Source organism: Sus scrofa, chromosome 15, assembly GCF_054392235.1.
Source record: "Sus scrofa isolate SSC_HxYL_T2T_F1_AM1 chromosome 15, Sscrofa_HxYL_maternal_Yorkshire_Landrace_v2.0, whole genome shotgun sequence".
In the NCBI taxonomy this organism is placed as follows: Eukaryota; Metazoa; Chordata; class Mammalia; order Artiodactyla; family Suidae; genus Sus; species Sus scrofa.
Window position 1 is genome coordinate 123,796,348 of NC_139397.1, and position 25,222 is coordinate 123,821,569.

The window sequence follows — 25,222 nt, forward strand, 5'->3', positions numbered from 1 at the left end:
CAGGAGTGCCTGTGTGGCTCAGCAAGTTAAGTATCTGGCATTGTCACTGCAGCAGCTCAGGCCACTGCTGTGGCATGGGTTCAATCCCTACTCTTTTTTTTTTTTTTTTTTTTTGTCTTTTTGCCATTTCTTGGGCCGCTCCCGCGGCATATGGAGGTTCCCAGGCTAGGGGTCCAATCGGAGCTGTAGCTGCCAGTCTATGCCAGAGCCACAGCAACATGGGATCCGAGCCGCGTCTGCAACCTACACCACAGCTCACGGCAACGCCGGATCGTTAACCCACTGAGCAAGGCCAGGGATCGAACCCGCAACCTCATGGTTCCTAGTCGGATTCGTTAACCACTGCGCCATGACGGGAACTCCAATCCCTACTCTTTTATGTGCTGTGGGCACAGCCAAAAAAAAAAAAAAAAGAAAAAGAAAAAGAAAAAAGAATATATCCAAAGGATAACAAGCAGACAAAAACACACACATATCTAAAATCAAGTTATCATCAGACAAAACTCAGATTAGATGAAATCTCTCTAAAATAACGAAGGAATGGTGAAAAAAAATACTGAGTGTTAAAGGAAAAAAGTCTGTGATTTTTGGATCTAGCCATGTGGTTATTTGTGAGAAGGAACCAGAACACACTGTCAGTCATTCAGGAATATTTTTTAAAAGTTATTAAGTACTCATTCAGGAAAAAACAAAAACAAAATTGCCCCTTCCCAAAAACTGTATTAATAAAGGCATGGATTCAAAAGTGAATTAAACATAAGAAAATACCTAGTTGTATAAAAAAAACTATTAATTTTTTTGGCTGCACTTGCAGCCTGCAAAAGTTCCAGGGCCATGGCGCTGAACCCAAGCCACATCAGTGACAATGCCCATCTTTAATCTGCTGAACCACCAGGGATCCCGTACTCTTTTTTTCTATTCTAAAAATTCTAAAATTCTAAAAGGTGTGGCTAGAAAGGATCTAGAGATAGTCTATACAAATAACCTTTTTTTTTCTAATTTTTAATTTTTGCTTTTTAGGGCTGCACCCTCGGCATACGGAAGCTTCCCGGTCTAGGGGTCAAATCAAGCTACAGCTGCCAGCCTATGCTACAGCCACAGCAATGCAGGATCCTTAATCCACTAAGCAAGGCCAGGGATTGAACCCGTGTCCTCATGGATCCTAGTCAGGTTTGTTACCACTGAGCCACAACAGGAACTCCAAGAACATGTTGATTTTTTTTTTTTTTTTTTGGCCACACCCATGGCATGTGGAAGTTCTCATGCCAGGGATCCAACCCATACCTTAGTTGCAGCATGTGCTGGATCCTCAACCCACTGCACCACATAGGAACTTTCCAAATAAACTTTTAAGAAATGTTTATATGATGATCTATAATGCCAAATTAAACCAAAAAGTGGGGCAATATGACACTGAAATCGGTGTTTAAGATGCATCTGAGGAGTTCCCTTGTGGTACAGCAGGTTAAGGATTTGGTGTTGTCACTACAGCAGTTCAGTTCACTGCTATAGCACGGGTTCAATCCCTGGCCTAGGAACTTTCCATACTGTGAGCACAGTAACCACTTACATTCCCTGCCAAGAAAAGCATGCATTTGAATATTCTTAATTTTTTTTTTTTGGTCTTTTTAGGGCTGCATGTGTGGCACATGGAGCTTTCCAGGCTAGGGGTCGAATTGGAGCTGTAGCTGCTGGTCTACACCTCAGCCATAGCAACTTGGGATCCATGTCTTCGATCTACACCATAGCTCAAGGCAACTCCAGATCCTTAACCCACTGAGCAAGGCCAGGGATCCAACCTGCATATTAGTCAGGTTCGTTAACCAGAGCCATGATGGGAATTCCTGAATATTTTTAAATTTAAAAAATTTGCCTATAATACTTAACCTCAATCTTTAAACAAATTTGAAGATTTGAAAAATAATACTTAAGGTGGGCAGGAATATGGAAAATGGAAAACTCATTCACTAATGTAAAGTTAGTACAACATTTCTAATACTAATTGGAAATATGCACTAAAAGCCTCAGAAATATTTATTCCATTCACGCCAATAGTTTTACTTTTAGAAATCTACCTTAAAGAAATAAAGTTCAGAGATATCTGCATATCACTGAATTACTTATAAATATAGACTAGCACCAATTTACATGTTAACAAGAAGGAAACACTAAAATATTACATATATTCATAATATTAAATAGTCATTAGAGTTTCTATTCACTAGAGGAAATTTTTGTCTTTTTTGTCTTTTTTGTCTTTTTTTTTTTGGCTTTTCTAGGGCTGCTCCCATGGCACATGGAGGTTCCCAGGCTGATCAGAGCTGTAGCCTCTGGCCTCTGCCAGAGCCACAGCAACGCAGGATCCAAGCGGCATCTGTGACCTACACCACAGCTCACGGCAGTGCCGGATCCTTAACCCAACGAGCAACCTCATGGTTCCTAGTCGGATTTGTTAACCACTGAGCCACAATGGGAATTCCCATTGGAGGAAATTTTTATCTGGTAATGAAATCAAAAATCAAAATCAAGACATAAAAGTATATACACAAGTATGACTTCAACTATGTAACTAAAAAAATATTTATACATATACAAAAAAAAAAAACCCCAAAAAACAGAAGAAAGTGCACAGGAGTTCCAGTCGTGGCTCAGCGGTTAGCGAATCTGACTAGCATCCATGAGGACTCAGGTTCGATCCCTGGCCTTGCTCAGTGGGTTAAGGATCCGGCATTGTCATGAGCTTTGGTATAGGTTGCAGGCGCAGCTTAGATCCTGAGTTTTTGTGGCTGTGGCGTAGGCCGGTGGCTTCAGCTCCAATTGGACCCCTAACCCAAGAGCCTCCATATGCCTTGGGTGGCCTAAAAAAAAAAAAAAAAAAAAAGTACACAAAAACAGGAATAGTAATTACCTACAGACTATGAACTATGGATAATTTCCATTTTCATATACCTTCTTTTCTTTCCAACTTTTCTAAAATAAATCTGCATTGTTAACATTGTCACAGAAAAACCTCATTTCAGGTGAGTTCTCATGTTAGCTTAAAGTCAGAGGACTTATTGCAATTTTTGAATCAAGGTTTATCCATATGATATAGATTTTCAAGATTTTCTTAGCACTTGCTGCTATTTGGATATTTAAAAAATTTTTTAGAAAAATTTTACAGCCACACCCACAGCATGTGAAAGTTCCCAGGCCAAGGACTAAATCCTAAGACACAGCTGTGACCTATGCGGCAACTACAACAATGCCAGATCCTTTAACCCAGTGCACCAGGGTTAAAGGATTGAACCTGCATCTCTGAAGCAATCCAAGGTGCTGCAGTCAGATTCTTTTTGTTTTGTTTTTTGCTTTTTAAGGCGGCACTTGGGGCATATCAAAGTTCCCAGGCCAGGGGTTGGATCAGAACCGCAGTTGCTGGCCTAGGCCACAGCCACAGCAATGGCAGATCTGAGCCTCATCTGCAACCTACACCACAGCTCACAGCAATGCCAAATTCTTAACCCACCGAGCAGGGCCAGGGATCGAACCTACATCCTCATGGATACTAGTTAGATTCATTACCGCTGAGCCACAACAGGAACTCCTGCAATCAATTCTTAACCCACTGTGCCACAGAGGGAACTCCTTGAGATATATATATATATATATATATATATTTTTTTTTTTTTTTTTTGGTCTCTTTAGGGCCACGCCAGTGGCATATGTAGGTTCCCAGGCTAGGGGTCCAATTGGAGCTGTAGCTTCTGGCCTACACCACAGTCACAGCAATGCCAGATCTGAGCTGCATCTGTGACCTACACCACAGCTCACACCAACACCAGATTCTTAACCCACTGAATGAGGCCAGGGATCAAACCTGTGTCCTCAAGGATATCAGTTGGGTTTGTTAACCACAACGGGAACTCCCTCTTTGATTTTTTCTTTTTTTTCTGTCTTTTGTCTTTTTAGGGCCGCACCTGCAGCATATGGAGGTTCGAGGTTCCCAGGCTAGGGGTGGAATCGGAGCTGTGGCCGCAGGGCTATACCAAAGCCACAGCAATGCAGGATCCAAGCCGAGTCTGCGACCTACACCACAGCTCATGGCAATGCCGGATCCTTAACCCACTGAGCAAGGGCAGGGATCGAACCCGCAACCTCATGGTTCCTAGTCGGATTCGTTAACCACTGAGCCACGACAGGAACTCCCCTCCTTGATATTTTTATTATTTATTATCTTGGGCTCTTTTCACGCAAAATAAAAGTTTCTATTTCATATCTGCCACAGAGATAATGTTGGTAAATATTAAGTTATCTGTAAATCTAAATGTGATCTTGTAATAGGAGCACATATACACAAAATTAGAGACTTCAAAACAACTACGCAACATACCTGTGAAGGATATTCATAACTTTCCAATCACCAGTAACACCACTACTCAGCCGAATGTTTTGAGCAATGTTGGAAACCGCTGCAAGAATTGCTGTCCCATCACTTCTCTGGAGTGCAGAACTGCCTAAGACCACCATTGGTTTTTTAGCTTCTTTCAGAATCTATTTAAACAAAGGAAGTTTGATTTAAAAGACTATACCTAACCAAATTTGCATCTATACAATGCTGTCCAAAGTTTTAGTTCTAACATGAATCTCTTGATCTCTTAGTCAACATATGTACATATGTACAGCCGGACCCACTCATAAACATCTTGCCAATCTACTATGAAATGGCTAAACAAATATCAGATAAAACAGATTTTCAAAAAGGAAGCACTGGGAATGAAAACCCTAGCCAAACATCCTCTGTCAGAAAGACTATGGGTAGGTCCCAGGAAAACTGGGGAATGTCCACATAGAGGTCCGGATGCTACAGTGTAACAGGAGAAACCATGCTGAGGTACCGGGACTACTGCCTTCCATCTTCTCTCAATGCCCTGGACAGGAAGGAGGAGACAGAGAAAGCAATGACCACTAAGTCACAGAGCAGAAAACCTAAAACCTTAAGGGCTTTGCTCTAAACCATAGTAACTACCTGAACACCCAAAACTGAGAGGGAATGCTTCTCAAGTGCTAAAGAAACTAAAGATAGGGTAGAGGTTGGAAAAACCAGAAGTAAAGCTGTAGACTACAATAGTTCACTTTTCTGCCCATCTTTTGGGTCATTCTTCAATAAACAGCTAGCCCAGTCAATGAAATCAACATGAGAACTACATCTAGACACAAACAAAAGAACATTCATTTATCACAAGAGGAATTTCCTGAGGAAATGTGAAGTTTTCAATAGCCTCAAAAAAATTAGAAACAGTTTTCAGTAGCCTCAAAGAAAATGAAAAAAACAGTTCTTTATCTAAAAAGAGCTCAGAGAAGTAAAATAGAGTATTATATACTAGGACATTCTCATTAGACAATCCAGGAAAGTACCAGAAGAGAAACAAAGTAGAGATGAACCTCATTCCAGAAACAATGAAAAACAAAATTAAACATTAAAACAAACTGAAAAAGAACAGAAGAACAAAGGAAAAAATGACAGAAGAGATAGAAGAGGGGATTCAATATCTATCTGCACTGTTGAGAGGTCCTAACAAAAGAGGCAGAACTAATTAATAAGACAATACATTTAAACCTATTGTAGAAGAAAACTTTCCTCGAGAACACTCATCGCTTTCTGGGAACAGGGAGGGATCCTCTTCAAGAGATTTTTTTAAAAGCGTTTTTTTTTTTGTCTTTTTAGGGCTGCACCTGAGGCATATGGATATTCCCAGGCTAGGGGTCCAATTAGAGCTACAGCCACCAGCCTACACTACAGCCACAGCAATGTGGGATCCAAGCCTGTCTGCCACCTACACCACAGCTCATGGCAACACCGGATCCTTAACCCACTGAGCGAGGCCAGGGACTGAACCTGCATCCTCATTGATATGAGCCAGATTTGCTTCCACTGAGCCATGACAGGAACTCCTAAAAAGTACTTTTGATCAAATAATACTGATGGTTTTAAAACATCGAACAAAGCAGTCTGATTTGGCTTTTGTCCCTTTGCACTTGACTTTCTGCTTGCCTACAGCTGAAGCAGTGAGTGAAGCAACCATCCTGGAACCACGAGGAGGCTCACACACAACCACATGTGAGTGAGCAAATGCACTAAGGATAAAAAAGCAGAAAGGCGGGCTCCCGCCTTGATGATATCCTTGGACAACAGCACTATCTGCCAAACTGCCTACCTTCTGAACCATGGTGTGTGAGTAATAGGAACCCTTTACATCCTTTAAACAATCACCAGCCCACCACACACCTACACACCCTAAAATAAAGAGAATCTTGGATCTTCAAACAAAAAGGTACAGCATGAAAAAAATGGTAGAGAACCATCACCATTAAGACACATTCTGGTGAAATTACTAAATTTTAAGGATAAAGAATCAAGTGTAAGGAGTTCCCTGGTGGCCTTGCATTAAGGATTTGGCATTGTCATTGCTGTGGCTCGGGTTTGATCCCTGGCCTGGGACTTCTCCATGCCGATGGCACTGTCCAAAAAGATCAAGTATGAAATACTCTTTTTTTTTTTCCTTAGGGCTGTACTTGGTGTCATATGGAAATTCACAGGATAGGGGTCAAATCGGAGCCATAGCTGCCAGCTTATGCCACCGCCACAGCAACGCCAGATCTGAGCTGAGTCTGGACCTACACCACAGCTCACGGCAACCGCCGGATCCTTAACCCACTGAGCGAGGCCAGGGATAGAACTCGCATTCTCTTGGATACTAGTCAGATTTATTTCCGCTGCACTATGATGAGAACGCCTGATGTAACTTTTTTTTGTTGTATTTTTGTTTCTGGCCACATCTGCAGCATGCAGAATTTCCTGGGCCAGGGATGGAACCTGAGCTGCAGCTGTGAGTAAACCACAGCAGTGATGCCAGATCCTTAACCCAATGGGCCACAGGGAACTACTGAATTATATCAATTTAAAAATATCTAGACATTAGGCTTCTCCAGAGTAACAAAAGGCACTGTCTGTAAAGTTCAAAGGAAAAAGAAGTATAGCCCTAGAACTTAACATCTTGCCAAGGCTCTCTTTAGGAATAAAATGAACATTCTCAAGCAAGGAAGAACTCAAGGAATGTTGCACCTACATCTCTGGGCGGGGGTGGGGGTGGGAGAACAAAAAAACCCCTCTAGACTTCAGATGGCAATGAAAGGAATATAAAATAAGAACTCAGTAATGAAAAAGTCATGTAAAAGGACTAGTGAAAAATGTTCTTAGGAATAGTAACTCTTGCTGTAAAGAAAGAGTTCATTCAAGTTTAGTTTAATTCTTTCAGTTTCACTTCATTTTCTTTTCTGATAACTTTAAGTAAAATTAAACTCTGATAAATAAAAACGTGAAGTGTGATTTTGTTTTTGTTTACCTATCCATCCATCTTGCTTTATCTGTGAATAGGAAAATGACTAAGAGATGTTTCATCGATACTTATTTGAGGTAGTAAGATTTTTGGATACTGTTTACTTTCTTATATACTATTCTCTAGATTTTTTAAATAGCAATCACTATTGTGTTACTATAAAAATAATAATTTTTAAAATAATACTTAAAAATCAACAACAGTAGATACATATAACTTAAGAGCACCTGGCTGAAGGGATGGTTACCCGAAGCAATGTCTTGAAGAATTTTGGGAGAATCTCCCAGATGGTCATATCTGTACGTGAGATCCACTGGGCTGCCTATAAGAGCCACTTTTAAGTCATTATGAAGCCAGCTGAAATTAAAAAAGCAAGTTTTTAGAGCTAAGTCACTGAGTTAGCATAGTTATTGGTCTTACCAATTAAGTGCTACATCTATTTAAATTACAAAATTTTAAAAAACACTAAAGCCCTCCCAGAACATTTAACAGATGTTACTGTGTACCTTACAAAATACAGTGATGTAAAAATACAGGCATACCTCAGAGATATTGTGGGTTCAGTTCCAAACTACCACAGTAAAGTGAGTATTCCAATAAAGCAATTCACATGAATTTTTTGGCTTCTCAGTGCATATAAAAGTTAGGTTTATATTGCACTGAAGTCTATTAAGTATACAAAAGCATTACGTAAAACAAACAAACAAACAAAGAAAAAAACCCCACAACAATATACACGCCTTAATTAAAAAATACTTCACTGCTAAGGAATGCCCTGGTGACCTCTCAGTTAAGAACTCAGAACTCAGGGTTGTCACTTCTGTGATTTGGGTTTGATCCCTGGCCTGGGAACTTCCACAAGAAGAAAAAAAGAAAAAGGAAAACAAACAAAAAAAGGCTTTACTGCTAAAAAATGCTAACCATCATATGAATCTTTGGCAAGCTGAAATCTTTTTGCTGGTAGAAAATCTTGCCTCAATGTCGATAAACTGATGAATGATCAGGATAGTAGCTGCTGAAGACTGGGGTAGTTGTGGCAATTTCTTAAAAGGAGACAATAATGAAGTCTGCTGCATCGATTAACTTCCTTTCATGAACAATTCCTCTGCAGCATGAAGTGCTATTTGATAGCATTTTATCCACAGTAAAAATTCTTTCAAAACTGAAAGTAAATCATCTCATATCCGCTGTTGCTTTAACAACCAAGTTTATAAAATATTCTAAATCCATTGTTGTAATTTCAACAATTTATTTACAGAATCTTCACCAAAAGTAGATTCTATTTCAAGAAGCCACTTTCTTTGCTTATCCATAAGAAGCAACTCCTCATCCATTAGTTTTATCATGAGGTTGCAGTGATTCAATCTCATCTTTAGGCTCTACATCTCAATTTCCACCACATCCACAATTACTTCCTCCACTGAAGTCTTGAGCTCTTAGGGCTGGAATCAACTTCTTCCAAACTTCTTTTCAGCGCTGACATCCTGACCTCTTCCAATGACTCACATGTTCTTAATCACATTGAGAATGGTGGGTGTTTTCCAATTTATTTTGCCTAGATCCATTAGCAGAATCACTACCTATGGCAGCAGCTACAGCCTTATAAAGTGTATTTCTTAAATAATGACTTGAAAATTGAATCACTCCTTGATCCATGAGCTGAAGAATGGATGATGTGTTATCAGGCACAAAACAACATTAATCTTATTGCAATCTCCATCAGAGCTTTTGTTTTTTGGGTGATCAAGTGTTATTATCAATTAGCAGTAATATTTTGAAAGGAATCTTTTTTTTTTCCTGAGCAGTAGGTCTCAACAATGGACTTAAAATATTCAGTAAACCATGTTACAGATATGTTGTCATCGAGGCTTTGTCGTTCCATTGATCGAGTATAGGCAGAACAGAGTTAGCATAATTCTCAAGGGCCCTAGGATTTTCAGAATGGTAAATTAAGCACTTCAACTTAAAGTTACCACCAGTTGCATTAGCCCCGAAAATAGCCTGTCCTTTGAAGCTCTGAAGCCAGGCACTGACTTCTTCTCCGTAGCTATGAGAGTCCTAGATGGCACGTTTTTCCAATATAAGGCTATTCTGTCTACACTGAAAATCTGTTCAGTGTAGCCCCTTCATTAATCATCTTAGCTAGATCTTCCGGATGACTTCTAAATACGCACTTGCTTCACCTTGCACCTTTACGTTATGGAAAAGACTTCTCTCTAAGTCTTATGAACCAACCTCTGCTGGCTTCAGCTTTTCTTCTGAAGCTTCCTCACCTCTTTCAGCCTGCAGAACTGAAGAGAGTTAGGATCTTGCTCTGGATTAGGCTTTGCCTTGAGGGAATGTTGTGGCTGCTGTGATCTTCTGTACAGAATATTCAAACTTTCTCCGTATCAACAGTAAGGCTGTTTTGCTTTCTTATCATTCTTTTTTAAAAATTTTATTTTTCTTCTGTCTTTTGAGGGCCGCACCCGCAGCATATTGAGTTTCCCATATTGGCTAGAAGTCCAATAGGAGCTGTAGCCACCATCCTATACCACAGCCACAGCAATGCCAGATCCGAGCCACATCTGTGACCTACACCACAGCTCACAGCAACACCGGATCCTTAACCCACCAATCAAGGCCAGGGATAGAACCTGCATCCTCATAGATGCCAGTCAGGTACGCTAATGGCTGAGCCATGACAGGAACTCCTTGTTCTTGTGCTCATTAGAGTGGTACTTTTAATTTTCTTCAATAACTTATACTTTGCATTCACAACCTGGCTAACAGGCACAAGAGGTCTCTTTCAGCCTATCTGAGCTTTCAACATGCCTCCTTCAATAAGTTTAATCATTGCTAGCTTTTGATTTAAAGAGAATACTCCATTTACTTGAAAGCTTAGAAACCTATCAATATTGTTATATTGAAGGAGTTCCTGCTGTGGTGCAGTGGGCTAAGAACCTGACTGCACTGGCTCGGGTCACTGCAGAGGTGTGGGTTTGATCCCTAGCCTGGCACAGTAGGTTAAAGGATCCGGCATTCCTGCAGCTGTGGCTCAGAGTCAATCCCTGGCCCAGGAATATCCATATGCCGAGGGTGTGGCCATAAAATTTAAAAATACTGTTGTGTCTCAGGGAATAGGGAGACCCAAGAAGGGGAGAGAGGGAGGAGTGGCCAGTTGGCAGCACAGTCAGAACACACCAGCATTCATCAGTTAAGTTCACCATTCTTATATGGATGTGGTTTGTGGTGTCTCCAAATAATTATAATAGTAACATCAAAGATCACTGATTACAAATCACTGTAGCAAATAATAATGAAAAAATATCAAATATTTTGAGAATTACCAAAATAAGACACAGATACAAAGTGAGTAAATGCTGTTGGAAAATGGTGCCAATAGCCTTAACACACGGCTGCCACAAACGTTAAATTTGCAAAAAATACAGTATTTGCCTGTAAATACCAAGGTGTGCCTGTAAATACCAAGGCAATCCAATGAATTAATTTGCTATGTAAGAATTCTAACTCTAAGCTAGCTATTAACAAAGACTTTAATAAAATTAAAATTTTTACTTTTTTATTTTTTGCTTCTTACAGCTGTACCTGTGGCATATGTAGGTCCCCAAGCTAGGGGCCAAATTGGAGCTACAGCTGCTGGCCTACACCACAGCCACAGCAACACCTGATCTGAGCCACATCTGTGACCTACACCACAGCTCACGGCAACACCAGATCCCCAACCCACAGTGAGTGAGGCCTCATGGATACTGGTTGGATTGTTTCCTCTGCACCACAATGGGAACTCCCAAGACTTTAATTTTAGAATAAATGATCTAGAGTTTTAATTTTGCCATATTTACAAAGCAGAGTAAATTATCTCCTAACTATCCATTAAGGCCATTTAAATCAAGTTCATAAAAACAAACTACATCAGGACTTTCGCATGCTGTGGGTGCAGCAAAAAAAAAAATTTTTTAAACTCTACACATCATACATATCTATTCTCTCTGACAGAGAAGTATGGATCTAGCTCCTCCAAAAATAGTTTTAAATGTAGTGACCATATATTCTTGTTTGTCTGAGACAGTGGTGATTTTTACGTGTCATTCTGGAATAATTAACAATTCCCCTTTTACTCTTAGCAGTGTCCCAGTTTAGACAATCAATTATATGGTCAACTTTTTCATAAGTCCTTTAAGATATAAAAAGATGTCAAGGTATTTTACAAAATAACTTTCCCATACTTCTCAAAAAAATTTCAAAAAAAGAGACTGAAGAGTCATGACACTAATTTCAATGTGTAATTCCAGACTGGATCCTGGTCAGGAAGAAAATTATTATATAAGAAACTATGGAAAAATCAGTGAAATCTGAATAAACTGAGGATTAGATAATACTATATCAACATTAAATTCTCTCTCTCTTTTTTTCAGTGCCCCACCTAAGGTATATGGACAACCCCAGGCTAGGGGTCGAATTGGAGCTACATTGCTATAGCTCATGGATACTAGTTGGATTTGTTTTTTTTTTTGCCATTTCTTGGGCCGCTTCCACGGCATGTGGAGGTTCCCAGGCTAGGGGTCGAATCGGAGCTACAGCCGCCGGCCTACGCCAGAGCTGCTTCTGTGACCTACACCATAGCTCATGGCAACGCCATATCCTTAACCCACCGAGCAAGGGCAGGGATCGAACCCTCAACCTCATGGTTCCTAGTCAGATTCGTTAACCAATGAGCCACAACAGGAACTCCCCAATACTAAATTCTTGATTAAACAGAGAATCACATTTTTAAATAATGTCCCTTGTTCTTAGGAAATCCACACAGAAGTACTTAGTATGGGATAAAAAGGGCACCATGTCAACATTTTTCTTTCTTTCTTTTTTTTTTCGGCTGTGCCCGTGGCACACGGGAGTTCCCCGACCAGGGATCAATCCCGGCCAAAGCAGTGACCCAAGCCTCTGCAGTGACAATGCCAGATACTTAACCCACTGAGCCACAAGAGAACTCCAACAACTTACTTTCAAATGATTATATTTATGCCAATATACACATGGAGAGAGAATAATAAAAAATATATAAAGTATTAACACTGATTAATCTGAGTGAATATTACTCAAAAGTGGGTATACGAAGACCATTTCAATATCTTAAATTATTTCAAACTAAAAAGATAAAATGGAAAGATCAGTAGGGGGAGAAGGGGGTAATGGACCTGTTAGAAACTGCCCTCCAGTTTTTTTTGAGTCTCACTCCCAATAACACTATTAGGAATCAGCTAAAATAGTCATTTTTATATATAAAACAAATTACTATATAAATGTTTTAAAACCCTGAATATTATTACTAACCTCTTTCGAATTCTAGCATTAAATAATGGTGCCTCAAAACGTGGATTTGTACCAACCAGGAGGATAACATCTGCCTCTTCCACACCAGCAATTGTAGTATTAAGAAGATAATTGGAACGTAGATCTGTGCTGGAAACACAAAATTACATCAAGGTGTTCAGATACTTGTTAATAATTAGATTCTCTAACAGCTCTTGGTTTGACTTTGGTCTCGGTGTGAAAATAAATTGGTGGGTATGTTGGAGTGTCCAAGCTGTCACATATTAAACAACTTGTAACCAAAAAGAAAAAAGAAAAAGAAAGAAAGCCTAGATCCTAGCTTCAAATTTCTTACCCAGCTCCTGCTGTAGGGAAGACTTCTTCAGTGCATAGGGAGTCAGAGTCCACTCTATTAAGCAAATCTTTGAGAGCTACCAGGGCTTCAGCATCCACCAAGCCACCAGCAATTGCTGCCACATCGTTGCCTTGAAAACTCTGCAACTAAAAACAGGTGACAAGGATATCAGCAAGAAACCCTCATTCAGCAAAAGATCACTATGAACTGTTCAGAAAACAATAATACAGTCATTTTCAAGAACAACAACAACAAAAAGGCAACAAACTTCTGACTGAAAAGCTTTATACCAATTATTAATCTAAGAGTGAGAAACAGTGTATATGGAACCAAGGTTAATAACATCAGCTTGAAATAAAGCTCTTTGTTTTAAAATAGGAACAAAGGGGACTCAAAATGAGTTCTGGAAGTTGAAGACCATGGAGTTATAGTTAAATACAACTTCTTCGGAAGTATCTGATCCCTCAAGCCCTTAACGTATGTTGCTTTTCTCTGACCAGAAAGCCATTCCCCCTATTTTTGCTCTGGAAAGCTTGAATTCATGCTTAGACTTTGCCCAAGGAGTCACCTTCTAGGTAATATACTAGCCCTGATTAGGCATCCCTCCGACGTGCTCTCTCATATACCATCTTCTGCACAACTACCCAAAGCAGCATATGTAACTGCCTACTGTAAGACTGTAGGAGTCTCTATATCCCCACATCTAGCATGACGTCTGGTATAGGGCTCTCAATAAATGTTTGCTAAATAAAAAGTAATCTTGGAGTTCCCGTCGTGGCTCAGTGGTTAGCGAATCCGACTAGGAACCAAGAGGTTGCGGGTTCGATCCCTGCTCTTGCTCAGTGGGTTAAAAGATCTGGCGTTGCCGTGAGCTGTGGTCTAGGTTGCAGACCTGGCTCGGGTCTTGCATTGCTGTGACTCTGGTGTAGGCTGGCGGCTATGGCTCCAATTCGACCCCTAACCTGGGAACCTCCATATGCTGCGGGAGCAGCCCAAGAAATGGCAAAAAGACAAGAAAAAAAAAAAAAAAAAAAAAAAAGGTAATCTTGGCAAGAAGAAAGAAGAGAAACATATTCTCCCTTCATTAGAAAGATGTGCTTTGTAAATCACAAAGATATGTATTCTCTATTTCAAATTTTTACCATTCCAGCTACACGAGAGAGTGCGTCCTCCCAGGTGGTATATGTTAAGAGCCCCTTTTCATTTCTGATCATCGGCTGGGTAAGTCTTTGACGTTTTAACCCATCGTAGGCAAATCTAGATAATAGAAATTATACCATTTGTGGAATCTTGATAAAGAGGCAACTATAATTTTCAAGTTTAATATCTACAAGAAATTATTTAAATATAGTACTGGTAAAAGGTCAAATACGATAATAAATACTTGGATACAAATAATCATTCCAGGTTTCTTCAGAAATGAATAAATATTACAAACACCACTTAAAACTGAAATACCATCTAAAATGCTGAGTTCTTATAAACTACCCCAATAATCTTAAAATTACAACATTAAAAAAAAAAAATGTCAGGAGTTCCCACTGTAGCACAATGGGATCAGCGGCGTCTTGGGAGCCCTAGGGTACCCAGCACAGTGGGTTAAGGATCCGGCATTGCCACACTTGTGGTTTAGGTCGAAACTGAGGCTCAGATCAGACCCCTGGCCGGGGAATTCCATATGTAGAAGGCAGCCAAAAAAGAAAAAAAAAAATCTGATAGCAGAGAAAACCAAATCATTTTTATTCATAAAACTTGAGTATCTCTATGTATTTCATCAAAATTATGTCATACAAACTCTAACTTTATTTAGTTTCTATTCTCCAACAAAATGAGACGAAATGAAATAGATTGAGCATCTTAATTTACTTCAATTTCTCCAACTGTGAGAAAAAAATGTTTCAATATAAAAGCCAGTGGAGTTCCCGTCGTGGCACAGTGGTTAACGAATCTGACTGGGAACCATGAGGTTGCGGGTTCAGTCCCTGCCCTTGCTCAGTGGGTTAGGGATCCGGCGTTGCCGTGAGCTGTGGTGTAGGTTGCAGACGTGGCTTAGATCCTGCGTTGCTGTGGCCCTGGCGTAGGCCGGTGGCTATAGCTCCGATTGGACCCCTAGCCTGGGAACCTCCATATGCCGAGGGAGCAGCCCAAGAAATAGCAAAAAGACAAAAAAATAAAAAAAAAAATAAAAGCCAGTGACATACCTAGGACTATTAATGTCAGTTCTGTTCAATTCTTTATATAAACAGTCCAGATTTCAATGGTTTTATGTTTTGCAAATATAAAAATTGTTCTTTAAAATCCAAAATTATTATACAACTTCCTTTAAATCAATTGCAAAAGTTAAGGGCAACAATATAGCATATACCTGGTTTTATCTGAGATCCACTCTTCATTGATATCCTCATGCATCCTTGGCAAAATCCTCATCACCTCTCCAGTTCTTGTGCTGACCACAATATTACTTCCCACTGCATCCATTACATCAATGGATTCTGTCTTTCTAAGAAAATAAACACATATATTTACTATGTTGATTTTGAGAATAAAGACAAGGTTTCTGTTACCTGGGTTACCAAAAACAAAAAACTTGACAAATACTTTCCTTTCTCAATTTCTAAAAATAACATATATATTCACACTCTCATATTTGAGCAGACCATAACACAAAAACAGAGGTCTTTAAAATTGTTATCTAAACAGAAGCCATCTGGAAGGACCCCAAATAGCCAAATCTAACAATCTGTGTATCAAAATAAATAATAAGAGAAGCAAGATTTCTGGGTATGGCTGATTGAGGAGCTTGACAAATCCTCCCCCTAAAAGCAAAAATAAAGCTAGACAAAGTTGATTCAGCTCTCTGAAGAGTGAACAAAAGCATACATCGTGAGAAGCTTTTATATGTGGAAAAATTGCTGAACACTGGAAATCAGAGATGTTTTGGCTTGGGACTATTCTTAATCCCTTTTCCCACTACCCTGAACTGGAAATTCTGTCAGGATGGGACAAGCTATGAAGATAGGCGCTTCTTTCCTACAGACAGACTCACTTGATTTGGAGAAATGGGATAAGTGATATCTCGTAGGTCACTGAGTTGAGGAAAGCAAAGGGTCTACTAGTCTGAGGCTACTCATATTCGGGACATTCTTAGTGGAAGCTGCACAAGAGAGAGCCCTGGTTATTAATACGCTCCTGGACAACACAGAAGCCAAAAAAGCCCAGTGTAAGGTATAAGCTGGGCAGTCCTGAAAACAGGTTGAACTTTGAATATGCCCTTCTAGTCACACAGACAATGAAAGCTTTATTAGCTCTAACAATTTGAGCACAGTCATTATCTAACTAGAAAGCTATGCAGCAGACACAAGAGCAACCCTTGAGAAGCTTTGCTTAAAAATAAAACAAGACTATTAGCACAGCTTCAAAGAACTAAGAAAAATCATGTTTAAAGGGAAGTATCAAACCATGAATCAACAAGAGTCTCGGTAAGTATACAGAAATTATTTAAAAAAAGGAACCAAATAGAAATTTTGGAGTTGAAAAGTATACCTACAATAAAAAATTTACCATAGGGGCTGAATAGCAGATTTGGAATGGCAAAAGAAAGAATGAATTTGATGACAGATCAACAGAATTCATTCAATTTGAACAGCAAAGATTAAAAAAAGATTTAAGAAAAATGAAGTGTCTCAGAGACCTCTAGCACAACATTAAGTGTAGAAACATATGTATTAGAAAAGGAGAAAAAAAAAATCTCTATGTTACATACTATCTCCTTTCTGCCTTGAACTCCTTAAACCTTTCGTATAATAAATACACGGTTTAAAGCATGGAATTTCAAGATATTTCCATATACTCTGGTAGGAGTTTAAAATTACAGGGCAATTTGATGATATGTTTCTACAACCTTAAAAATATTCAAATTTATTGCAACTACCTATTCCATTTCTTGGTTTAATCAAAAGAATCAGAGATATAATAAAATTTATAAATAACATGTTTATCAAAGATTTGCAATTATAAAGAAATAAGCTAGCTAAATGTCTAATAAGAACCAATTTTTTTTTTCTTTTTATAGCCACACCCACAGCATATGGAAGTTCAGCACAGCTGAAATAAAGAAAATAAAAAAGCACAGAAAATACAGTGATGAAAAATACCTTGTTTCCCAAGGCCGAGCAGTAAAGGCATAAGGCTTAGAAGTCAGGGCACCTACAGGGCAGATATCAATAATATTCCCAGAAAGTTCAGACATGAACATCTTTTCAATATATGTGCCAACTTGCATATCATTTCCTCTGCCTGTTGTTCCCAAATCATCTACTCCTGCAATCTCACTTGCAAACCTACAAAATAAAAATGTACCATCAAATGGTCAAACTCAGTAAAATTATATCCCTTCCTACTATCACAAAGATGATTTTCAAAACACTAAAAAGATATGAGTACATTTTCCATGATAAATGTAGTCTCTGAATAAAAATTAATTCAATAAATGTTTGCATTTGAGGTATAACACACATAAAGAAGACTGCACAAATCATGTGTACAGCTCAGCAAGTTATCACAAAGTTGGTGCTTACAGTTTTGATTTTTAAATCCAACTGAAGCTGATGTTAACTAAAAGTGAAAAATTATTCATTTTATTGGCTTATATAAAAAACACTGAAAACTACATCCCTCTTTTCCCACCAAATAAAAGTTGCCATCTTTTCTTCTGTTATTCCACCAAATTCTGTGAATATTAAATAAGTATACAAGTGATACCCCAGAAAGGAGAAGGAAAATAATTACCGGATGCAGCGAGTACACTGTATACATCTAGTCATAATGGTTTTTACCAAAGGCCCAATGTTCTTGTCCTCCACAGCACGTTTCCCCTCTAAAAACCGGCTCCTATCACTTCCAAACATCATGGACTGGTCCTTAAGTAGATTACAAAAGAATTAACCTAATTTTGCTAACAAAATTGAAACTTGAGACAGCTAAAAAGATTTACAAAATTAGTCTAGGTACCTGCAGATCACATTCACCTCCCTGGTCACAAATAGGACAGTCCAGCGGGTGATTTGCCAGCAAGAACTCCATCACACCTTCTCTGCATGGAAAGTTGTAACACATAAAGTGACGTAAAAAGCTGGCATTCAAAATGGTTTACATATAGGCTATTTACATAACTGTCACAGATGTATGTTCTCATACAGTTAGCAATGATTTTACATTTATTATCAAAAATGTCAATGAAGAGTTCCTGTTGTGGCACAGCAGAAACGAATCCAACTATTATCTATAGGACGTGGGTTCAATCTCTGGCCTCAACCAGTGAGTCAGGGATCTGGTGTTGCCACAAGCTGTGGTGTAGTTGCAGACACAGCGCTGACCCCGTGTTGGTGTGGCTGTGGCATAGGCCGGCAGCTGTAGCTCCAATTCGACCCCTAGCCTGAGACCTTCCTTATGCTGAGGGTACAGCCCTAAAAAGAAAAAAAAAAAAAAAGAAGGAAGGTTAATGTAACCATCTTAAAAGCATTAACATATAATTAGAACCTAGAATAAAATGGCATTAGAAACCTAGAAAAGTAAAAGTATAACTGTTAACAACATAGAATTGCCAAAAGGTGCCGAATGGTCCCCAGAAAACATCTGCATTAATTTAAAACAAAAACACAGCAGTTTCCGTGGCTCAGTGGAAACGAACCCAGCTAGCATCCGTGAGGATGCAGGTTTGATCCCTGGCCTCGCTCAGTGGGTTAAGGATTCGATGTTGCTGTGAGCTGTGATGCAAGTTGGAGACATGGCTCAGATCTGGCATTTCTGTGGCTGTGGCATAGGCTGGAAGCTGGAACTCCAAATCACCCCCTAGCCTGGGAACTCCCCTATGCCCCACCGTTGGCCTGCCCCCCAAAAAACCCTACAAATGCAAAGTAAAAAAAAAAAAAAAAAAAAAAAGTCAGTGCCAGTACAACAGTACAATATCATCACAACAATCTCAGTTCATCAGGCCCCCAGACTCACTGTTCATCACAAGCGGAGCAAGGTTCTAAACAAGGGATTTTAACTGTTGATTCCACTCTAGGCTCAAAACTATGAACTTCACCTCCTCTATGGGTACTCACTTCCACTGCTTCTAGAAGCCAAGCATGCCAATCTCTTCAGAATCTGATACTGAATTTCTCATCTAAGGGAAGATGTACATACTGAAACACACAATTTTCTGATGTAAGAAAAGTCACTATGCTGAGTAACAATAAAGATACCTGGCTTTCTTAGATTTCTCTGAGTTTGTCAGGATATTCCAACCTTTCATTACTGGCATGGCACAAGCAGCTACAACCTGAAATGTTAGTGCAAAAATCTGTTAAGTATTTATATTTATCTGCAATTATAAATAACCTAATATATAAAAGCATTAAATTATACACTTGAAAACAAGGAAAGAATAGAGTATTTCTGAAGACTGAGTTTTTTAGTTTTAACATACAATATGATAATCTGGCACTTTACATTTCTCCTAGAAACAAATAAGACATCTTCCTAATTTTATTCTAATAATCAATGCAATTTTTTAAAAGAGATTTTGAGGAGTTCCCATCGCGGCTCAGTGGGTTAAGAACCTGACATAGGAGTTCCCGTCGTGGCGCAGTGGTTAACGAATCCGACTAGGAACCATGAGGTTGCGGGTTCGGTCCCTGCCCTTGCTCAGTGGGTTAACGATCTGGTGTTGCCATGAGCTGTGGTGTAGGTTGCAGATGCAGCTTGGATCCCGCGTTGCTGTGGCTCTGGCATAGGCCAGTGGCTACAGCTCCGATCTGACCCCTAGCCTGGGAACCTCCATATGCCTCGGGATCGGCCCAAAGAAATAGCAAAGACAAAAAAAAAAAAAAAAAAAAAAAAGAACCTGACATAATCTGTGAGGATGTGGGTTTGATCCCTGGCCTTGCTGAGTGGGTTAAGGATCCGGTGTTGCTGCAAGCTGCAGCGTAGGCCAGCAGCTACAGATCTGATTTGACCCCTAGCCTGGGAATATTCTTCTATATACCAAAAGTGCAGCCCTAAAAAGAGGGGCAGGGGGGAAAGAGACTCTGAAACAGAATATCAAATAACTGTGTTTTGATTAGCAAGCACTACTGATTTAAAATTGTATAACCCGGGAGTTCCTGTCGTGGCTTAGCAGAAATGAATCTGACTAGTATCCATGAGGGCGCAGGTTTGATCCCTGGCCTCGCTCTGTGGGTTAAGAATCCCATGTCGCTATGAGCTGTGGTGTATGTTGCAGATGTGGCTCGGATCTGGTGTTGCTGTGGCTGTGGTGTAGGTTGGCAGCTATAGCTCCAATTTGACCTCTGGCTTGGGAACCTCCATGTGCTGCGGTGCAGCCCTAAAAAGACAATAAAAATAAAAAATAAAATTGCATAAGCCAAAATGAAATTAAACTCAAAATAAACCTTCTACTATAACCTTTTCTCTAGTGAAAAAGGCAGAGCATAGCACTTTTTCTGGGTCTTTTTAGGGCCTTATTGCGGCATATGGAGGTTCCCAGCCTAGGGGTCGAATCAGAGCTACATCTGCTGGCCTACACCACAGCCACTGGCCTATACCACAGCCACAGCAACTAGGGATCCAAGCCACGTTTTAGACCCACACCACAGCTCACGGCAATGCCAGAACCCCAACCCATTGAGTGAGGCCAGGGATTGAACTTGCATCCTCATAAATAATAGTCATGTTTGTTAACCACTGAGCCACAGTGGGAACTCCCAGGCATAGCACTTATAATGTGCTGCCTGGCAACTCCATATCCTAGTCGTGTGTCATACAGCCATTTGGAAATACTGACTGCTCTAAAAAAAGACCCCTTTATTTCTATATGTTACAATTACATGGTACTTGTATTTATAAGCACTTTCATCAATGTGCTTCCAGTTTTGAAATGAACAGAATCAATCACACAAAAAATAAGTTTATAGATAAAGTAAATCGGACTAGATACTCCACTATAATAATATTGATTCTAAATAAAGTTTGCTGCAAGATTTAAAGTTTTCTACCTTCTACAACGTAGTGTGGAATTTTACGTATTAAGTACCTTAGGAGCTTTCTCAATTTCAACAAGGCACATCCTACAGTTTCCAGCAACTGACAACCTTTCATGGTAACAGAATCGAGGGATCTGCATGCCAACCTTCTCACAAGCCTAGAAGAGAAGTAAAGAATGTTTGCATTAGAATAACCTGATCTTATCCTTGTCTTATCTAAAAAAGGTAAAAGAAAAAAGACTACAACATGAGGCCACCCCCTACCTATCTACAAATATCCGCATCTCCATTCTTACATCATCCCCAAAGACATTTGCTCCTTTTCTTTGCTCTTGACTCTAACCTCTGTCTGCTCTGAAGCTACCTCTTTAAAGATCCTCACCATGTCTGTACCCTATGTGGAAGAAAATGGATAAAGTATCCTCAGACCATGCTGAAGGCTTGACTCCTTAAGCCTTTCTACTGTGAACAAACTCTGTCCTAGTGGCTTCATACCTGGACATCCTCTTTGACTAGCTCTTCTTTTTTTTTAGGGTCGCACTCTAGGCACATGGAAACTCCCCAACTAGGGGTCAGGTCGGAGCTATAGCTACCAGCCTACAACCTACACCCAGCTCACAGCAACGCCGGATCCCTAACCCACTGAGGGAGGCCAGGGATCAAACCCACGTCCTCATGTATACTAGTTGGATTTGTTACTGAGCCACAATGGGAATTCCTAGCTCTTCTCCTTTGGATTAGACTCCATTTCATATTGTCTAGCTGGGAGTGACCTGGTTCTATCTCTGGCTCCATATATTACACCCAGGACTCTTACTCCCACTGTTGGCTGAAGCTCTTCCTAGTTACCAAATGCCTAGTGAGTAGTGAGGGAGACTGTTCTGCTCTACCAATTATCTGAGCCTATAAATGTATTCGAATATACTATGGAGTTAGTTCTTCCATCCTCAGCCTTCACTCTAAAGCAATCTCATCAATTTTAGCTATTTAGCAAAAACATATCAAAAACATATCGTCTTCCTAAGTGCTAGACTGCAGTGGGTCAGTCCACTGTGTTTTCAACCTTCATACTAGCTGACACTACCTCATGATTACATCCAGACCTCCATCTGCAGCCCTGAGAGTCCTCCACTTCTTCAAGCTTTAAATTTAAATAGGTATTTGCATGCCTATGCTCCACAGACCACCTACTTCTGTCTTATTATATACCTCCAAATAAGGCAACAAAGCCAGAAATTACAAAAATTCCTCTGCTCTTCAAAATTCCTAAAGGCCTGTGTATCCACATCTCACTCTCCCTCGAATACACCCTTGTGTTTTCAGTCCCACTGCCCTTTCATCTCCTGCTCCGCTAATGCAAGATATACTCTCTCCATCTCTCACTCCAGTCTTACTATTCTCTAAGACAGCATCTGCTACAGTCACTGTCATACTGCTTAAGGCCATGAAAATGCTCGATGGGTCAAACTACAAGCTCTTTAGCACTGCATATATCTTCTTTCATGATTAGACTTTCTCTGCCAGAATAAATTGACTTCCTGTCATCTCCTCTTCTATGTACACATTATGTCCCATCAATACCAAACTACTTGGAACTTCACTGTCCGCATATAAACACCTGCTCATCCTTTAAAATCTCCTCAGGGATTACGTGAGATGCTCCCAACATCTCTTTCTACCACCTCCTAGATAGGCCAAAATTCTATAGTGTACCTTGAACATACTTTTGTTACATGATATATTTATTATTTGCATGTCTGTGCCTGGCAGATAGTCTAGAAACTATTGCTAAAGTAAATAAAGAACATTTAGTTCTGAAATAATTTACAGATGGAATGAAGCATTATTCTCCATGACCAATTTTTTTAGTTTTGAAGGAATTCAGAGAAATTAAGTATTTAGAGCCTGAATTTGAGAACCTCTATTCACGTACTTTGTAAGACACATTCCTAGAAATAATACAAAAAATAGAAAGCTACATAAAAGTGAGAAGCATCAAGCAGGCTCAAAACAAAGAAAGGTTACTTTTCCCTAAACTTACTTATATTAACTAATAATTTATTCTAGAAAACAAATGTCTAGATAAGCATTTATTTGTAAGGTAGAAGTGAAACAAAAGAACTACCATTGTTCACTAACAAAGTCAGAAACAGGTAAAAGATAGCTCACTGAAATGCCAAGATTTCCAGTCAAACTTATTTTCATATAATTTTATTATCTACAGTTCTTTAATGAGCATTTGTCAAGGAATCTTGAAAATTTTAAACTAAATGAAAAGTATAAAGAAAATAAATTGTTTTGTTTTTTTTAAAAAAATCAGAACATACACAAAAATAAAGAATTAAAACATATGCCTACTTGGAGGACAGTAGTTCCTGGTTCCACCATGACAGACTGACCATCAACAAATACTTCAATCAAGTTGCTTGCTGCTGTGGCAGTTGTTCGAACTGACCATCAAAAAAATAAAGTGAAAAAGAAATTAAGAGAGTTCAATTTATTATAGTAGAAGATAATGGATCAATTAACTCTAACCTGTATACCTAAATTTTGTTCATTTTAGACTATTCTCCTCTATTTCTCTAGATGCAAACTTTAAATATACTGAATAACAAGGAAGTTTTACCAATCCTGAATACCAAATTGAATGTGACTGTCTACTTCTAATAGCAGTTAAGTTGAAACTTTTAATACCACTGAAAATATGTTCATGGGAAGACCACTTCTCAAACGCAGAATGACTGTTCTTTCCATTTTGGCACTGATGGGCAGTTCATTCTACTTTCTATTCCATGATAATTTATTCTTTTTTTTTAATGGCCGCACTCACAGCAAATGAAGTTCCCGGGCCAGGGATCAAACCCGTACCTCGGCAGCAACCAGAACCACTGCAGTCAGATTCTTAACCAATTGTGTCACAGTGGGAACTCCACGATAATTTCTATAAATTGTTTAACATAAAGTTATATTTTGAAAATTATTCCATTCAACTTCAGTCACTGTTTCCATTTCTTTAATTAAAAAAATTTTGGGGGAGTTCCCATCGTGGCACAGTGGTTAACGAATCCGACTAGGAACCATGAGGTTGCAGGTTCGGTCCCTGCCCTTGCTCGGTGGGTTAACGATCCGGCGTTGCCGTGAGCTGTGGTCTAGGTTGCAGACCTGGCTCGGATCCCGAGTTGCTGTGGCTCTGGCATAGCTCCGATTCAACCCCTAGCTTGGGAACCTCCATATGCCACAGGTGCGGCCCTAGAAAAGGCAAAAAGACAAAAAAAAAAAAAAAAAAAATTTTTTTTTGTTGTTTTAGGGCTGCACCTATGGCATATGGAAGTTCCCCAGCTAGGGGTAAAATCGGAGCTGTAGCTGCCAGCCTACACCACAGCCACATCCATAGCAACACCAGATCCAAGCTACATCTGTGACATATGCCACAGCCTGCAGCAACACTGGATCCTTAACCCACTGAATGAGGCCAGGGATCAAACCAGCATCCTCATGGATACTGGCTGGGTTCTTAAGCCACAATGGAAATGCCACTGTTTCTATTTTTATTTAAAACAAAATATGGGTTTAGGGTCTTTCAAGAAACATTTTCCATAGATCTATGAATTCACAAAGATAGAAAGTCTAGTACACACAAATGTAAATTAAAAAAAAAAAATACTCACCACATCCTTTAGGAGACTTAGAAAGGCCAATTAAGGCCCTTGTTACAGGTATCCTTAACATACTGCTAAGAATAAAACAAAGAAGAAATATATTATCATAGGAGAAAAACCTTCTAATTACAAACATTTTGGTAACATTTTATGGTTTTACAGCACTTTATACACATTATTTCACTGAATATTTATCAGTCCTGATATTTTTCCTCAAATTCTCCTTAGACAGAACTTGACTTGTACATCATCAAGAAGCTAAGAAGGAGCAGCCAGCATATAAATTTGAGCCTTCTAATTCTATAAAAGGGCAGTTTTGTTGTCCTTAACTATAAACAAATGATCAAACTTGAAACATAATAAAAGTGAGCGTATCATTAATAGATAAAGCCTATTTTTCTGCTTTGATTTCCTGCTAATTTTCGTTGATATTCTGAGCAGTTATCTATTAAATGCTCCCAAGATATTCTGAGCTGGCCCACAAGCCCAAGC

At 39.3% G+C, this 25,222-nt stretch overlaps 1 protein-coding gene and 1 long non-coding RNA gene across 5 annotated transcripts in view; one reads left to right on the plus strand and one right to left on the minus strand.

The window, feature by feature from the left end:
- Positions 1 to 25,222, plus strand: part of LOC146396106 (uncharacterized) — a 271,106-nt gene that overhangs the window by 44,853 nt on the left and 201,031 nt on the right. The gene's annotated exons all lie outside the window — the stretch shown is intronic.
- The window catches only part of NDUFS1 (NADH:ubiquinone oxidoreductase core subunit S1), a 37,969-nt gene that overhangs the window by 9,976 nt on the left and 2,771 nt on the right, over positions 1 to 25,222 (minus strand). For 2 of the 4 annotated variants that reach the window (XR_014829118.1, XM_005672116.4), the window contains exons 2-14: positions 24,740 to 24,801; positions 23,430 to 23,521; positions 21,122 to 21,229; positions 19,293 to 19,369; positions 18,055 to 18,136; positions 17,833 to 17,963; positions 17,199 to 17,384; positions 15,410 to 15,544; positions 14,187 to 14,301; positions 13,045 to 13,190; positions 12,711 to 12,839; positions 7,604 to 7,733; positions 4,370 to 4,530 (exon numbers count right to left, since the gene is read on the minus strand). Coding sequence is in view for 2 of the 4 variants with exons in the window: in XM_005672116.4 (XP_005672173.1) it covers positions 4,370 to 4,530; positions 7,604 to 7,733; positions 12,711 to 12,839; positions 13,045 to 13,190; positions 14,187 to 14,301; positions 15,410 to 15,544; positions 17,199 to 17,384; positions 17,833 to 17,963; positions 18,055 to 18,136; positions 19,293 to 19,369; positions 21,122 to 21,229; positions 23,430 to 23,521; positions 24,740 to 24,800 (1,553 nt within the window). In the remaining 2 variants the exon portion in view is untranslated. Of the gene's footprint in view, positions 1 to 4,369; positions 4,531 to 6,811; positions 7,734 to 12,710; positions 12,840 to 13,044; positions 13,191 to 14,186; positions 14,302 to 15,409; positions 15,545 to 17,198; positions 17,385 to 17,832; positions 17,964 to 18,054; positions 18,137 to 19,292; positions 19,370 to 21,121; positions 21,230 to 23,429; positions 23,522 to 24,739; positions 24,805 to 25,222 lie in introns of all 4 variants that reach the window. The other 2 variants (XM_003133603.6, XR_014829119.1) reach the window with 2 other exon arrangements.